A 17,208-nucleotide genomic window follows, 5' to 3' on the forward strand; every position below is an offset into this window, starting at 1 on the left:
TTTCTCCTTTATAAATCCATGCTGACTCTGACCTATCCTGTTACTGCTATCCAGATGTGTCGTAATTTCATCCTTTATCACAGACTCCAGCATCTTTCCCACCACTGAGGTCAGACTAACTGGTCGATAATTTCCTCTTTCTGCCACCTTTCTTAAAAAGTGATACAACATTAGCTACCCTCCAATCCGCAGGAACTGATCCCAAATCTATCGAACTCTGGAAAGTAATGACCAAAGTATCCACGGTTTCTCGAGCCACCTCCTTCGGTACCCCAGGATGTAGACCATCAGGCCCCAGGGACTTATCAACCTTCAGATCGAGCAGTCTCTCCAATACCAATTCCTGGCAAATATAAATTCCCTTCAGTTCAGGTCCTTCAGCCACTGTTACCTCAGGAAGATTGCTTGTGTCTTGCCCAGTGAACACAGATCTGAAGTAACAATTCAATTCTTCTGCCATTTCTTTGTGCCCCATAATATAATCACCTGTTTCTGTCTTCAAGGGCCCAATTTTAGTCTTAACCATTTTTTTTGCCTTTCACATACCTAAAAAAGCTTTTACTATCCTCCTTTATATTTTTGGCCAGTTTACCTTCGTACCTGATTTTTTTCTGTGTATTTCCTTCTTAGTAATCCTCTGTTGTTCTTTCAAAACTTCCCAGTCCTCTGTTTTCCCACTTATCTTTGCTATGTCGTACTTTTTCTCTTTTAACTTTATATTTTTCTTAACTTCCCTCGTCAGCCACAGCATCCCATGCCTCCTCCTAGGATCTTTCTTCCTTTTTGGAATGAACTGATCCTGCATCTTCTGCATTATACACAGAAATATCTGCCATTGTTCCTCCACGGTCATCCCTACTAAGGTATTGCACCATTGAACTTTGGCCAGCTCCTCCCTCATAGCTCCATCGTTCCCTTTATTCAACAGAAGTACTGTCACTTGCGATTGTACCCTCTCCCTCTCAAGTTGCAGATTGAAGCCTATTGTATTATGGTCACGACTTCCCAATGGCTCCTTCACTTCGAGATCCCTGACCAATTCTGGCTCGTTGCACAATACCAGGTCCAGAATTGCCTTCTCCCTGGTAGGCTCCAGCACCAACTTCTCTAAGAATCCATCTCGGAGGCACTCCACAAAGTCTCTTTCTTGAGGTCCAATACCATCCTGATTCTCCCAGTCTACCTGCATGTTGAAATCCCCCATAACAACTGTAGTAACATCTTTGCGACAGGCCAATTTCAGCTCCTGATTCAACTTACATCCGACATCCAGACTGCTGTTTGGGGGCCTGTAGATAACTCCCAAGAGGGTCTTTTTACCCTTAGTATTTCTCAGCTCTATCCATACTGACTCTACATCCCCTGATTCTAGGTCCCCCCGCGTAAGGGACTGAATATCATCCCTTACCAACAGGGCCACCCCACCCCTTCTGCCCGTCAGTCTGTCCTTACGAAAGCATGTGTAGCCTTGAATATTCATTTCCCAGGCCCTGTCCACTTGAAGCCACGTCTCAGTTATCCCCACAATATGGTATCTGCCAATTTCCAAAAGAGCCTCAAGCTCATCCATCTTATTTCTAATGCTTCGTGCATTCATGTATAGTAGTTTTAATTTTTTACTGCCCTCACTTTTCTTATCAACTCCTATTTCATTCAACCTTACAGCATGATCCCTTTTTGAATTTTCTGCCTCATTGATATAGTTGTCTTTCTTGACTTCCCTTGTTCTAACTTTCCCTTCAATTTCCTTCTTCAACATCCAGTTTGTCCCCCCCCCACCCACCCCTCCACTTAGTTTAAACGTAGCTGTGTTGCAGTAGCAAACCTGCCTGCCAGAATGCTGGTCCCGAACCTATTAAGGTGCAAACCGTCTCTCTTACATAATTTATGCTTACCACAAAACATACCCCAGTGATCCAAGAATTTAAATCCTTGCTTCCTGCACCAGTTCCCCAGCCACACGTTCAAGTCCATTATCTCCCTGTTTCTGGCCTCACCAGCCCGAGGAACTGGAAGCAAACCGGAGATAACCACCCTGGACCCCCTGCTTTTCAGCCTTCTTCCTAGTTCTCCGAAGTCCTGCTGTAGTATGTTCCGCCTCTTCTTCCCGACGTCATTTGTGCCAACATGTGCCACCACCTCTGGCTCATCACCTTCGTCCTTGAGGATGTCCTGCATTCTGTCTGTGATGTCTTTAACCCTGGCACCAGGAAGGCAACACACCATCCTTAAGTCCCGCCTGCTGCCACAAAAAACCCTGGTCAGTTCCTCTCACTATGGAGTCCACTGTTACCACAGCTCTGTGCGATGTCCGACTCTTCCGCTCTGCCTCCACGCCAACTTTTGATTGACAGACTTGGCCGCCTCTCGGACAGGCAGTGTCATCTGTCTCTACTGTTTCCAAAAGATTCAACTTGTTCCTGACAGGTACTTCTCCCGGGGTCTCCTGCACTTGTCTCCTCTCTGCCTTCCTCATCGTCTGCTCTTTTCTGCTCTCTACTGGTATGGTCGGTGTAATAACCTCGCTGAAGGTCTTGTCCAGAAAGATCTCATTCTCTCGGATGAGCCTAAGGTCCTCGAGTTCTTTTATCAGTGCTGCAATATGCTCTGTCAGGAGGTGAACGTGCACACACTTTCCACGCTTATATGAGCCAGAGACACCAGAGTCGCTCACCTCCCACATCAAGCACGTAGCACACTGAACCAGCTTGGCAGTCATGTCTTCACCCTCTTCAGCTGTGGCGTAATCACTTCACTCAACCTCCCTGTCAAAGACTCCTGAGCTAAAACCTCACTCTTCAATCCCAGGAACTTCCTTAGACCCTCTTATTGGGGCAAATCTGTGGACTTCTAATTTAGGTTAGAGGAGGAGGTTGGATGGGAGGCCCTACTTTGTAGGACCTGGGGTCTAGAACACACCCACTCAAATAACAATCACTTACCTTCCCGACCGTCTTTGCGCTCTGACTTGACTTCTGCCCATCTCCCGCTGTTATGGGAGGGGATTTTAACTTTCCAAACATAGACTGGGACTGCCATAGTGTTAAAGGTTTAGATGGAGATGAATTTGTTAAGTGTGTACAAGACAATTTTTTGATTCAGTATGTGGGTGTACCTACTAGAGAAGGTGCAAAACTTGACCTACTCTTGGGAAATAAGGCAGGGCTGGTGACGGAGGTGTCAGTGGGGGAGCACTTTGGGGCCAGCAACCAAAATTCATTTTAAAGTAGTGATGGAAAAGGATAGACCAGATCTAAAAGTTGAAGTTCTAAATTGGAGAAAGGCCAATTTTGACAGTATTAGGCAAGAACTTTCTAAAGCCGATCGGAGGCAGATGTTCACAGGTAAAGGGCTGGAAAATAGGAAGCCTTCAGAAATGAGATAACAAGAATCCAGAGGAAGTATATTCCTGTCAGGGTGAAGGGGAAGGCTGGTAGGTATAGGGAATGCTGGATAACTAAAGAAATTGAGGGTTTGGTCAAGAAAACGAAGGAAGCATATGTTAGGTATAGACAGGATAGATTGAGTGAATCCTTAGAGGAGTGTAAACAAAGTAGGAGTATACTTAAGAGGGAAATCAGGAGGGCAAAACAGGGATATGAAATAATTTTGGCAAATAGAATTAAGGAGAATCCAAAGGGTTTTTACAAACATATTAAGGACAAAAGGGTAACTTGGGAGAGAATAGAGCCCCTCAAAGATCAGCAAGGCAGCCTTTGTGTGGAGCCACAGAAAATGGGGTAGATACTAAATGAACATTTTGCATCAGTATTTACTGTGGAAAAGGATATGGAAGATATAGACGGTCGGGAAATACATGGTGACATCTTGCGAAAATGTCCAGATTAAAGAGGAGGAAGTGCTGGGTGTCTTGAAACGGTGAAAGGTGGATACATCTCCAGGAGCTGATCAGGTGTACCCGAGAACTCTGTGGGAAGTGATTGCTAGGCCTCTTGCTGAGATATCTGTATCTTTGATAGTCACAGGTCAGGTGCCAGAAGACTGGAGGTTGGCAAACGTGGTGCCACTGTTTAAAAAGGGCGGTAAAGACAAGCCAGGCAACTATAGACTGATGAGCCTGACCTCAGTGGTGGGAATCCTGACGGGCATTTGGATACAGAACTGGCTCAAAGGTAGAAGGACAGAGGGTGGTGGTGGAGGGTTGTTTTTCAGACGGGAGGCCTGTGAACAGTGGAGTGCTACAAGGATCGGTGCTGGGTCCTCTACTTTTTGTCATTTACACAAATGATTTGGATGCGAGCATAAGGAGGTACAGTTAGTAAGTTTGCAGATGATACCAAAATTGGGGGTGTAGTAGACAGCGAAGAGGGTTACCTCAGATTACAACAGGATCTGGACCAGATGGGCCAATGGGCTGAGAAGTGGCAGCGGGAGTTTAATTCAGATAAATGTGATCTGCTGCATTTTGGGTAAGCAAATCTCAGAAGGACTTATACACTTAATGGTAAGGTCCGAGGGAGTGTTGCTGAACAAAGAGACCTTGGAGTGCAGGTTCATAGCTCCTTGAAAGTGGAGTCACTTTCAAGGAGCTATGAACCTGCATAGCTCCTTTATTGCTTTATTCCTTTATAGCTCCTATAAAGCTTTTCTTTATTGGTCAGAGTATTGAGTACAGGTGTTGGGAGGTCATGTTACAGCTGTATAGGACATTGATTAGGCCACTGTTGGAATATTGCATGCAATTCTGGTCTTCATATCAGAAAGATGTTGTGAAACTTGAAAAGGTTCAGACAAGATTTACAAGGATGTTGCCAGGGTTGGAAGATCTGGGCTACAGGAAGAGGCTGAACAGACTGGGGCTGTTTTCCCTGAAGCATCAGAGGCTGAGGGGTGACCTTACAGAGGTTGACAAAATTATGAGGGGCATGGATAGGATAAATAGACAAAGTCTTTTCCCTGGGGTGGAGGAGTCCAGATCTAGAGGGTATAGGTAGGGTGAGAGGGGAAAGATATAAGAGAGACCTAAGGGGCAACTTTTTCACACACAGGGTGGTACGTATATGGAATGAGCTGCCAAAGGATGTGGTGGAGGCTGCTACAATTGGGACATTTAAAAAGTATTTGAATGGGTAGATGAATAGGAAGGGTTTGGAGGGATATGGGCTGGGTGCTGGCAGGTGGGACTAGATTGGGTTGAGATATCTGGTCGGCGTGGACGGGTTGGACTGAAGGGTCTGTTTTCATGCTGTACATCTCTATGACTGAGGTTAGCTAATTGGTCTGTAATTTTCCATCTTTTGCCTGACTCCCTTTTCAAACAGATCACCACTGACGCCTCCACTATCTCTTCAGCTGTCTCAGAGAACTCTGGGGTGTCGTCCATCTGTTCCAGGTGATTTATTAACCTTCAGGCCACTTACTTTGTTTTTACACCTTCTCCTTGGTGATGGCTGCGGTGCTCAGCTCTGCCCCCTCACCGTCTTGAATTTCTGGGATATTACTCATTTCTTCCAACACAAAGATTCCAGCACAGTAATTATTCAGTTCCTCAGTCATTTCCTTGTTCCCCACTACTGTCCCTCTAGTGGCTCAAATGTCCACTTTTGCCTCTTTTTGCCCTTTATATCTAAAGAAACTCTTCGTCATCCTTTATATTACAGCTAACTTACCCTCATACTTCATTTTCTCTTTTTTTTTTGTTGACCTCTGTTGGGTCTTTGTAAACTTCCCAAATCTCTGGTTTCCCACGACCCCTCGCCACATTATATACACACACGTTTGGTTTTATGCTGTCCCCGAGTTCCCAAGCCAGCCATGATTGCCTCATCCTCCCTGTTCTATATTTCTTTCTCCTCGGGATAAACCTCTATCGTATCTCCTGAATTACTCCCAGAAACTCCTGCCATTGTTGTTCCACTGTCTTTCCTGCTGTCCCAGTCAATTCTACCCAACTACTCCCTCATGCTTCTGTGATTGCTTTTATTGAGCTGCAATACTGTTACCTCTGATTCTGGTCTTCTCCCTTGCAAATTGCTAAGAAAATTCAGTTATATTATGATCACTGCCTACCAAGGGTCCCTCACCTTAAACTCCCTTAGCAAGTTTATTTTCCAGGTAGCGGAGATTTGTTGCATTATTCAGCATACTTCAGGATGTGTGGAAATCATAAACCTGATCATACTCACCGAGTAGTTGCCACCAACAGCTCGAATAGCATGCCCAGTTAGTGTTGCAATAGTGAACAGTTCAAAGCGGTCGGGATCATAATCCTCAAGAGCCTTTGGAAAGAGAGCAACATTCAAAAATTACTAATCAATGCCATGCTCTGTGCTCAAAAGCTGGAAAGCTTCCATGAAGTACAATCATATCCCGGCTTCATTAATAAATACAGACTAACTAATTCAAATATTGCAGAACATAATCCAATGTGGATGCAGGTCAATCTGTTCAACGTTGGTGATCACTGTACTGAAGGAGTGCAAGTTCAATTAACAACAACTAATAACTGGATGTTGTCATCCTTAGTTTGCCAAATGTGATGAAGCATAAATCCCTAAATACAGCTGAAACTAATTCTGCCGACATGAGCAATAAAGAATTTAATGCCTGCTCCCAAATTGTTGGTGTATGAAAACACAATGCACACAGTCATGTCAAAAACAAACAGTCAGGATGTCCAAATTCATGCACCTGGATATTTGTTCCTTGCCCCATCGTGCAAAGATCCTTTGCAGTATTAAGACTTTTCACCACTTGTCCTTCCAAAAGGAAAATAATGGAGTCAAAGGGTTCAAATCAAAAGAATTTGAGTGTTTGTCAATGTCAAACAATAACCTGAATACAAAGACATTACTTCCTGTGAGAAAGGGGCAAACATTTTTACCTTTGAGCAAAGATAAAAACCAGAAATCATCTTGTCCAAATAGCTAACATGCAATTTGCTTCCTTACAGGCGGTGGACAACAATGCATGGTGTTGAGCAGCTTGAGAATATATAGAGATACTTACAGACAAAGGTGTTAATAGATTGACAGTGAAATTCAGTTCAAGGACACAGATTACCTCCACTTCATTAAGGAGCAGGTTACACCCTAAGATAATCGGAACAGAAGTGGCCATTTGGTCCCTCAAGTTTACTCCAACATTCAATGAGATGACAGTTGACCTATTAATGCTAAACTCCCACTTTCCTGCCATACCACCAGCACCTTCAATGACATGATGGATTAACAACCAGCTCTGAACGTATTTCATGACCACCTCTCCAGCATTCAATAGTTAACAATTGCACAGATTGACTACCCTCTGTCAAGAAATTCTCCACATTTTAAAATCTAAACACAGGAAATGTATACTGTATTTATATCCCAATGAGCTGTCAAGTGATCGATTTTAAAAGGAACAGAGGAATGGCAATTTTAAATCCTATGCTGGGACACAAATATTTGACAGCTCAGACGACCATTGGTTTAAAGTCATAAAAGGTTTCTCACTTGAAAATTGAGGTACAGACAGGAGAAGCTACAAAGTTACTGATCCACAAACACCATATATGCTGGTGAAAGCCCAACTTCAAATGTTTTGGCAAATTCAAGATAGCAATGTGAACAGAGAAATTTTGAAATAAAAAAAAGGGGTAAATATCCCACCCATCCTTGGATATAAGTGAACTTAGAAATTGAAAGTACACATCGCAACCGCCTCCAAACATAGCTTCAACCAGATTATTACCAAGAAAAATAGGACAAGAAAGCCCCAACTGCACTTCCTGCTTTTTTTCAAAGAAAAAAAAACAAAGACACTATTTGTATATACTACATTGGTGACAAATTAACTTAATCTGAACAAAGTCTCTCGCCTTCTCTGACCTGTCAAAGAAATGTACGGATCCATCTAAGATGATCCAAAGCACTGCCAGATTCCTCAGAATATTGGATTCCAAGCTCCCTCAGTCTTTTCTTGACACTGTCATAGAATTCCTTTACAGGATCACTGCCGCTGAGAAGTCCTGGAAGTATATGATCTTGGAGCCCCCGTAAATTAGAACCTTCCCTTCCCCTGGATTCTGGGACTTCCATGATTCTCTCCTTGTCGTGATAATGATAAAACAGCACCAAAAGGACAAGGATGTTGACCCAGATCTGACCTCCGCACCATGACCCAGTGCGCCCTCTCAACCTTCAAGCCTTGCAATCCAGCCTCCAAGTTAAGGAATTTCAACAACCAATCCTCAATAAATTCCACCAGCCGCTTACCTTCCTTATCCTCCAGCAGACTGACAATTTGGATATTTTTTCTCCTGCCCACGTTTTCAAGACCCTCCACTTGGTCACGCAAGTTACAAACCTGCGTCTCCATGGTTTGGATCTGATCAGTGGAGAAACTGGCATCAGCTTCCACGACTGACTGTGTGTTCAATCTCACCCATCCTTTTTTCCAGGTCTCCCACCTGCTGTTCATGTTTCTGCTGACCCAAATATCTCTCTGCTTCCCCAACATATCGCAAGGTCCTTCACCAGGGCCTGGTAGGTAATAGAGTCCGAAGATCCTGCAGGCTGGGCCGTGGGCCTGGCCTCGGACACTCTTCCTTTATTATTTGGCATGCCTGGATGGCAAAAACGCAGCTAAGTTGATTTTCCACAGTTTCTGGGACTCCACAACCTTTCCAGAGTCCCAGGATGTCACACTGGTCCGGGGTGGGTGGGTTAGAAGTTCTTCCCTGCTTCTGCAGCAGTGCGGAGCTCTGCAATGCGATCCTCCTAGATTGCCACCATCTTGGATTCCCTCATAACTACTTTCTTTTAAATCTACCTTTTATCTCCCACTCTCGTCTGATTTAAAAAAAACAAGTTTCAAAATCGGTCAGCTTTGCCAAACCTCCTTTGGTTGATTCTCTCCAGATCTGTTGCAATGTTCTGCTGCGCAGACTTCTTCCACAGACATGCACCTCTCAAAGAGCTCTTAAACCCACAGCCGACATTGCTGGTCTTTTAGCAGTTCTCTCTCAACTGTTGAGAAATGTCTGGTTTTATACCCAAAAACATCAGATTAATAAAACCAATTACACATGAATCAAAATACTAAATTGAAACTTGATTGGACTTGAGTATCCTGGAGCATAATTTCAACAGACTGGGCAAATTTGAATTTGATTCTGTCTCATGGCTAGCTGTTTTGACCAAATGTTACATTCTTAACTTGTTCAGAACTCTTGGTGCTGAGTTTGGAAACCTTGCTAGCTTTTCAACCCTCTTCAAGGTCCAGGACCTCGACATCTTCATAAAATTATATAGTGGTCAGTGTCAATGTTTATAATCTCCAACTTGAAGTCCACCTTATCCTCAGAGGCTAAAATGATTCATAATTTGCTTATTAAACTGAAATGAACCACAACAACTTAAAAGCGAACTGTTTTGACCATGAGGGAGCAAAGTTAAAGGAAAACTAACATCAGCAAGAAACGTCTCAGCCTTAGTTTCTCATTCTTCAACCCATGTTTAAAACTGGAGAACAGGTCTTTGTGGGAGGCTAAAAAAAAATCATCCTCCACTTCACGCAACAAGTACTTGAAAGATGTTGTACAACAGCCAACTGCAACTTAAGTGCTTTACAACCTTGAAGAAAAAAAAATACACATTCTCTTGTCAATCCAGAGGATATACACACCAATTCTTTCATGTGGCACAGCAGATCCACCATTGCCATCCGTCCTTCTGCATCTGTATTTCCCACCCGAATTCTTCTCTTCGCACGGGATGTGATAAGCTCATCTGCTACATAACAATCTAGACAAGAAAAATAACAAACTCAAGATTCAGAGAGCCATAGCCAGTGCTTCTTGAAGACTAAAATAAAACGCCTCAACTGTCTTGAAAAATGACAGCACCACATTGAAATAGAAAACCCACATGAAGCAGTAAAATGATTAAGAAACAATCCCAAACCAAGTTGTAATTGTAATGATTTAAAACTAAGTAAATCTTACTCTGCATGGGAACACAAGAATAGATGTAGGCCGTTCAGTACCTCAAGCCTCTTCCAATTTAGATCATTGCTGATCTGTGCCCTAATTCCATACACTTGCCTTTGGCCCACATCCCTTAATACCTTTGTTGAACAAAAATCCTATGCATCTCAGATTCACAGTTAACCAACTGTTTCTGCTCCTTGCAGAAATATATTCTGTAGCTATGGGCAAGGTGCCAGATGACTGGAGAGGGTCTTTGTTTAGAAAGGGGTTTGAAGGAGAAGCCTGGGAAGTGTAGATCTAAAAGTCTGACTTTGGTGGCAGTTTTAGTTGTTGAGGTGATTCTTAAAAGATAGAATTTATATGCCTTTGGAAAGACAAGAAATGATTAGTCACAGTCAGCATGATTGTGTGTGAGGGAATTGTGTCTGACAAATTTGATAGAATGTTTTGTGGATGTGACCTGTAAGATTAATGATTGCAGAGCGGTAGACATGGTTTACTTGGTTTTCAGCAAAGACTTGGGCAAGCTTCCTCAGGGAAGATTAATTAGTAGAGTTAGATCACATGGGATTCAGGGTGAACTTGCTGATAGGATATAAAATTGGCTTAAATGCAGGAGACCAACAGTGGTGGCAAGGAGTTCATTTTCAAATGAGAAGTGTATGACCAGAAGTATTCCACAGGGATCAGCGCTGGGCCAATTTTTGTCTGTCATTTATTTAAATGATTTCAATGACAATTTCAAAGGCACAGATAGTAACTTGGCAGCTGACTGCAAAGTTTGTGGCATAGATGACAATGAAGAAAATGCTGTTTAAGATTATGAAGATATGCTCATCAATGGGATGAATGAGCCGAAGAGTGACACACAGTTTAATTTGGATACATGTGAGATGTTGCATTTTGATAAAACAAACAAGGACAGGATCTACAATTAAAAGTTGGGCAGTGGGCAGTGTTGTTGAACAGAGAAACTGAGGGGCATAATTCCTTGAAGATTCTGGCACATACAGACAGGGTAGTGAAGGAGGTGCATAGCATGCTTCCCTTCACTGCTCAGACTTGAGTATAAGAGTTGGTGCATGTTGTGATTGTACAGGACATTGGTGAGGCTTCTTATAATTAACTATGTCCAGTTGCAGTTGTCCCATTATAGGAAGGATATTACTCAGCTGAAGAGATTTAAAAAGGATGTTGTCAGAAATGAAGAGTTTGAGTTGTCGGGAGAGGCTGGATAGGCTAGGACATTTTTCCACTGGGATGAACCTTTTCCGTTAACTAAATCACGAGCCTTGCCTTGTAATGGGTTAAAATGTGACTGACAGATAACTCCTAAATTCTATCATTTAAAGAAAGTAACATCACGTTTTCTTACCCTGAAAAGTGAACATTAAAGAAAAAAAAAAATCACAAATCTAAGCCCCCCCCTTCTTAATTGGTTACTCTGACTCCAACTCTGGAACAGTATGCTGTCCCAATAAGACACTTATTAAAATTACATTAAGCTTAATCTCAAAACCACACACAGTCTGTACCTTCTCTGCTGTCTTCAATGTTTCTGCTGCTGATCTCTCAGGGTCACCTTCTTTGTGATTACTGCTAATATGGGTTCATGTGAAAAGTACCTTTGACGGACAGTATTTTCTAATTTCTTGGACAGCATGATGTTAAATGGGCAATTAACTCTCCAGCAGTTTCTCTCTGACCACTTTGCAACATGTCCATATTCTTTGACTCCGCCAACATCAGATTATCTCATTGGATCAAATAAATTCAAACGAGATTGGGTTTTAGAATCCATGGGCATAATTTAACTGGTGAAATTTGAATTGTTGTCTCAGCAGCAACCAAAACTCAGGTAGCATTTCACAGCCAAATGGTACATATTTTCAGTTTTCCAGTACACTCTGGAACTGCCATCTAGTCATATACACAGGTGTTTAGAAGCTCTCAGCTCAGAACAGCATTCTCTCCCTCAAAGGCACAATACATGCCTTCAACTTAACAACTGTAGGAAGTTGAGGGGTGACTTCACAGAGGTATGTGAAATCAGAGGCAAGATCAAGGTTATGCATGAGGTGAATAGCAGGTGTCTTTTCTCTTGGGTGGGTGAATTTCAAGACTTGGGTATAGTTTTAAGGTGAGAGGAGAAATATTTAAAGAGTCATGAAGGGCAAGATTTTTTTTAAAAACAGAGGACGATTCCTATGTGCAATGAACTTCCAGGCAAAGTGGTGGATGGAGGTAGTTATAATGTTTTAAAGTACATGAAGAAACTTTTGGAATGATATGGGCCAAATACATGAAGGTGGGACTAGTTTAGTTTGAGATTATGGTCAGTTTGGGCTGGATGGACCAAAGGGTCTGTTCCAAGTCTCTTCCAACTGGAGAGTAATAACTATGATTTGGGCCAGACACAGTGTAACCTGTCACTCAGCACTGGTGCTTTAATAACTTGTTAAAACCACAAGAGAGAAATGGTTAAGAATACACTTAGTTAAATGTTGCCTTCACCTGCCATACCTGAAGTAGGATTTATAATTGTTTCTTCACTTTCTGTCCTATTACTTGATTTTGAAACTGTAGTGACTTCACTTGAGACCTCCCTGATCACTCCTTTCAAGTCCCTGTGACCAGCCATTGGTCCCAGGTCAGTGAAGGTGAATCCCATCAGAGAAAGGCAACTTGAAATGCCACTTCAGATCAGTTGCCTCAACAAGCAAATACAAAACCAAAACAAACGGATGAAACTGCCTGTTATTTTTCTCAGTGCCACATTTTTTTTTTGACTCTGATCTCCAGCATCTGGAGTCCTCACTTTCTCCTTTTATTTTTCTGCCTTCCATTTAACTGTTCCTCATCTGAAACTTAAAGTGCAATCAGAGCACCATCTTTAAAAGTTTTGAAGTTGATTTCATTGCCAACACTACATTCTTCGTCCTCCCATGATGATCCAAAAGCAACACAAGCATCACAGCTTACAAAATAAACTCCCTCATCCTTGCAAATTTGGACAAACAGCAGCTGTACTGAACAAATGCATTTGTCATCATCCATTTATAAGTGCCATGCTTCTCTGATTCACATTACCTGAACCAACACTGTTCCTAACCATTGCCATTGCTCCTATCACTTGGATTCCTTTTGGTTTCAGAATGGACAACACCTGTGGACAACAACAACATTCAATAAAACATCACTGTGCATTCGGAAGAATGGAAGGTGAAACTTAATTGCAAACTAAGAAGGGGTGCAAAGAGGCTTCATTTCATTCAGCACAAGAAAACAATTTGGACAGGGCAAATGAGTTTGCAAAATAAATACAAGCTATTTGACAGCAAACAACTTGTAAAGATGGCCTATCATTCCTGCGATAATAATGCTGCACATAAAGTAGTAGCCGTCGAAACAAGACACGATCAACGAAACACAAAATAAGATTGCATTACTTGCGCTAGAACAGATTTGAAGCAACTGGCAGGATAGACAGCCACAAGGACACAGAACTCATCATTATGTAACAATGTTTTGTTCTGATTGACAGAATTTATCAGATTCAGTTTCTTGATCACAGCAGTCTACGTTTGAGTATTACCCCTTCTCTCTCAAAAAAAGAGAAACACAGCCAAGGTCCTGCTGTCATACAGAATTAAACATCCAAAACTCAGGAAACAAGGCTGAGCCAAGCTGATCACAAGTTTTGATACAAATAAGCAAACTTCATCTGAACAGGAAAACAGAGTAAATACCTGGAAAAAGCCTGCGATTGCGGCAGCTCCACATTTGTCTCTGTGCATTCCTGCCATTACACCTCCAGCTTTTATGTCTGCACCTCCCGTATCGTAGGTTACCCCCTGTGAAAGATGATCATTTCATGTTTGTTATTTTGACCGTTACTTAGCTGCAAGGTCAAAATAATGCCTGAAGTTTAGTGATTGATTATTCAAGCATTTTCACCAACTTTGCGCAACATGCAAGTTTGTAGAAAACATGAATAATTTAACAAAACACCTCAGGTGTTAAAAATTATTCATACAACAATTCAAAATGCTAAATTCATGTTAGAAGTAAGTCCCATTCTAGCACCAGACAGCTAAACTTCATGTACTGTGTAGCTACGAGGACTTGGAATTTCTCACATGAATATTGAACTGCCTTGACTTTCACGTGAAAAAGGACTTTCACCTCCAAACTCATTGAACACAAAATGTAATTTGTTTACAACAGGGGCATGCAGCTATACCCATACAGAGACATGGTTTTGCAATCTATTATAAACTTCTTGACACATGCTGTATACACTTAACAATATGTGAAGGACAAGGTAAGCCAGTTCACAATTCTGTGATACGATACTTACCTTGCCTACAAGCATCAGTGTTTTATCAGTGGCACCCTCTCCTGTGTAATGCAGTTCAATAACACGTGCTCGATGCCGCTCAACATCTGTGGGAATGAAAAGGGAAAAATCATAGCACATGTACTCTGAATTGAAGACTCAGCAAGTTGGGGTGGAAGGTGGTCATGGCAGACAGACAGAAAAATAATCCGATGTGTGAGGTTCCAAGGATTGGAGAATCTAAAGACCTCTGACAAGCCTCCATGCATAAGGAGTGTCCCCCACAACCTGAACAGCCCAAACCTGCGGCCCATGACAGCCTCCTCATAACTACAATTGTACAAACCCAGTCTCTTCCATCATGGGCACACATCCCAACTGTAGTCGGTACCACCCCATTGCCCACCACCAACTCATCCCAGAAAAAGCTAGCACAGCTCACTCGTGAAAGCCATAACCCCCACCTTGGCTCTCAAGTGAGCATGCGTGCACCTCAGGTCATGACAGCCCTTGTGCACACAAGGACATCGCCAACCCTCCTCCTTCACAGACCCAAGGGTGGCAACCTCCCAACAACCCTCATTCGGCACACAGCCCATTGACTGTTGTTTGCAGAGGGTGCCATGCCCTGTCCCAATCTGTCCTCCTGCATCCAAGAGCGTACCCCACCATTGCACCTCCAATCCTTGGCCAAGGGACACACTGAATCCACCTTGGGCTTGGAACAAACCACATCTGCACCTCATCTAACACATATGGATGTACACTGAATAATGCTTTTGTTCCATAAATCAAATGTTTCAAACATGTTGAGAAAAATCATCTTGGAATACCAAAAGAAACTTTGTGTGAAAACAGCTGAGCAGATATCGATAAAATTCAATCTAACAAAATACTTCAGCAATCTAACTGACTTTTACGAGGGTAAAGACTCAGCTGAGTGGAACACCAACTTACCTTTGGCACAGCGATTGACTGCTGCCAAGCACGGGTACTGCTCCTTGAGAATCATAGAATCACTTGTGACTGAAACCTGGCAATTAAGATGAAGAATTTATTTTCCATCTGGCTCTTAGCTTTCATAAATTCCAAATAATTCCAACAGATAATTCACTTTTTCACTTAGGCTTCTTAACCTTTTGCCTTGACTTCCTGAAAATGGCTTGCAAAATGGTTCTTGACCCAATGCAGATTTCACCCATATCAAAAAGACCCCCCACAGGCAGGGCATGGAGGCAGCACCCAAATGCACTTTAGCATGCACAGGATCAAATCCTGCACTGGTGCTGCCAATCTGATCCATTTACTAATTGTAGTCAAGTAATAAGATGCCCCTGCAAGCAACCAGGAATGCTGTGGTAGCATACACCTCTATGTACCCTTTCTCATCTGGAATTTTTACTCTGAATGGCCACGGCTGCAATGTTCTTTCCATTACGTGGCTGCTCAGGAACCAAGACCATAATCTTTTTCATTGATTTGTTTGAATATCACTGGCTTGTCCAGCAATTAGTTCCCATTCCTAGCTGTCCAGAGGGGAGTTCAAATTCATCCATATTGCTGTGGGCGTGGAGTCAAGTAAGAAAAGTACATTTATTTCCCTAAAAAAAAAAGGGCATGGGAGAAGGACAAGAGCTTTTATGAAAATCCAAAGGGAATACATGTTTGGCATTACACCTTTCTCCAAATCCCAGGCTTAGTTTGGTTTCAACTTCATAGCACAACTTCAACCCATGTCCAAAACATTAGCCTGGGGTTCTGCCTTGTTAGTTCAGTGACATTACCACAGTAATTCCATGGGGATACTCGAACTATTTGACTGTAATGTGAACTCATCTTCCTTGGACCATCAAGCCCTGGCATTAGGCTCTGCAAGAAGGACAAACCCACTGAATCATAACTTAGATTTTGAAGCAGTCCCACTGTTTACTCTAATTTTACATTAAAAATCTGTCATGTGGAAAAGATCTAATCGCCAAATGTTCATAGTAAGCTCCCAGAAGCTAACAAACAATAATACTTGAAGGCAAATCAAGCAATGAGAGTCCACAACCGGGCCAAGGTTCAACTCATCCTTTCTACTGTTTGAAAAAAAATTTTAAAACCTCTTACTTGCACAAATCAAGGTAACTGCAGTGAAAAGGGGCCATGAAGTGGCATTTGCAAGTAGGATTGAGGAAAACACCAACTCTTTTCATACTAAAACTAGGAACAAGAGAATAGCAAAGGATAGGGTCGATCCAATCAAGTCGCTGCTCATTGGAAGCTGCCTGAACTGCTGTGCTCTTCCAGCACCACTGATCCAGAATCGATCCAATCAAGGACAAAAAACAAGGTCATTTATGCAAGGAGCCAGAGGAAACAGGTCAGGACCAGTACTTCACATTGGTATCTACCACAGAGAAAGATGCAGATGATGCTAAGAGTCGGGAAGGTATATTGATATTCTATGGCAGGCCAATATTATTAATGAAGTGGTGTTGGGTGTCTTGTAGATCATTAAAGGTAGCTCCATCCAAAGGGACTGATGGGATCTATCACAGAATGAGGAGAGAAGCAGGTAAAAATAAAAATTGGCTCTAAACTGCCAATGTCCAGAAAGCATTCTCATCTCTGTCAGAGATAGATATTTCCTTTCTTCGCTGAATTAATGTGTCATACTTCAACTGCTGCTTCGTCTTCGATGTTTAATCCCCCCATTGTTGACTGTGGAAGTAGTGTGTTCAGTCCACGAGTTGCAACGGACCATAAATTCCTTCAACAGAACCTTCTAAATTTGAGATTTCTCAATTACAGTCATCCCCCAATACCCACAGGAGATATGTTCCAGGACCTACCATAGAAGCCTGAAACCACGGATAGGAGCAAACACTTTCATTTACATGGGAAACATACCTGCCTGGCAGCCTCTGGGTCCCTGGCTCCAGAATGTTCCCTT

General features: G+C 42.5%; 1 protein-coding gene across 1 annotated transcript in view; it reads right to left on the reverse strand.

Moving 5' to 3' along the window:
• The window catches only part of zgc:152830 (uncharacterized protein LOC767682 homolog), a 45,852-nt gene that overhangs the window by 9,315 nt on the left and 19,329 nt on the right, over window positions 1–17,208 (reverse strand). Inside the window, exons 9-14 of the mRNA XM_060856407.1 lie at window positions 15,228–15,303; window positions 14,292–14,377; window positions 13,681–13,785; window positions 13,022–13,097; window positions 9,628–9,746; window positions 6,147–6,239 (exon numbers count right to left, since the gene is read on the reverse strand). Of these exons, the coding sequence (XP_060712390.1) occupies window positions 6,147–6,239; window positions 9,628–9,746; window positions 13,022–13,097; window positions 13,681–13,785; window positions 14,292–14,377; window positions 15,228–15,303 (555 nt within the window). The remainder of the gene's footprint in view (window positions 1–6,146; window positions 6,240–9,627; window positions 9,747–13,021; window positions 13,098–13,680; window positions 13,786–14,291; window positions 14,378–15,227; window positions 15,304–17,208) is intronic.

Source organism: Hemiscyllium ocellatum, chromosome 48, assembly GCF_020745735.1.
Source record: "Hemiscyllium ocellatum isolate sHemOce1 chromosome 48, sHemOce1.pat.X.cur, whole genome shotgun sequence".
Classification (NCBI taxonomy): Eukaryota; Metazoa; Chordata; class Chondrichthyes; order Orectolobiformes; family Hemiscylliidae; genus Hemiscyllium; species Hemiscyllium ocellatum.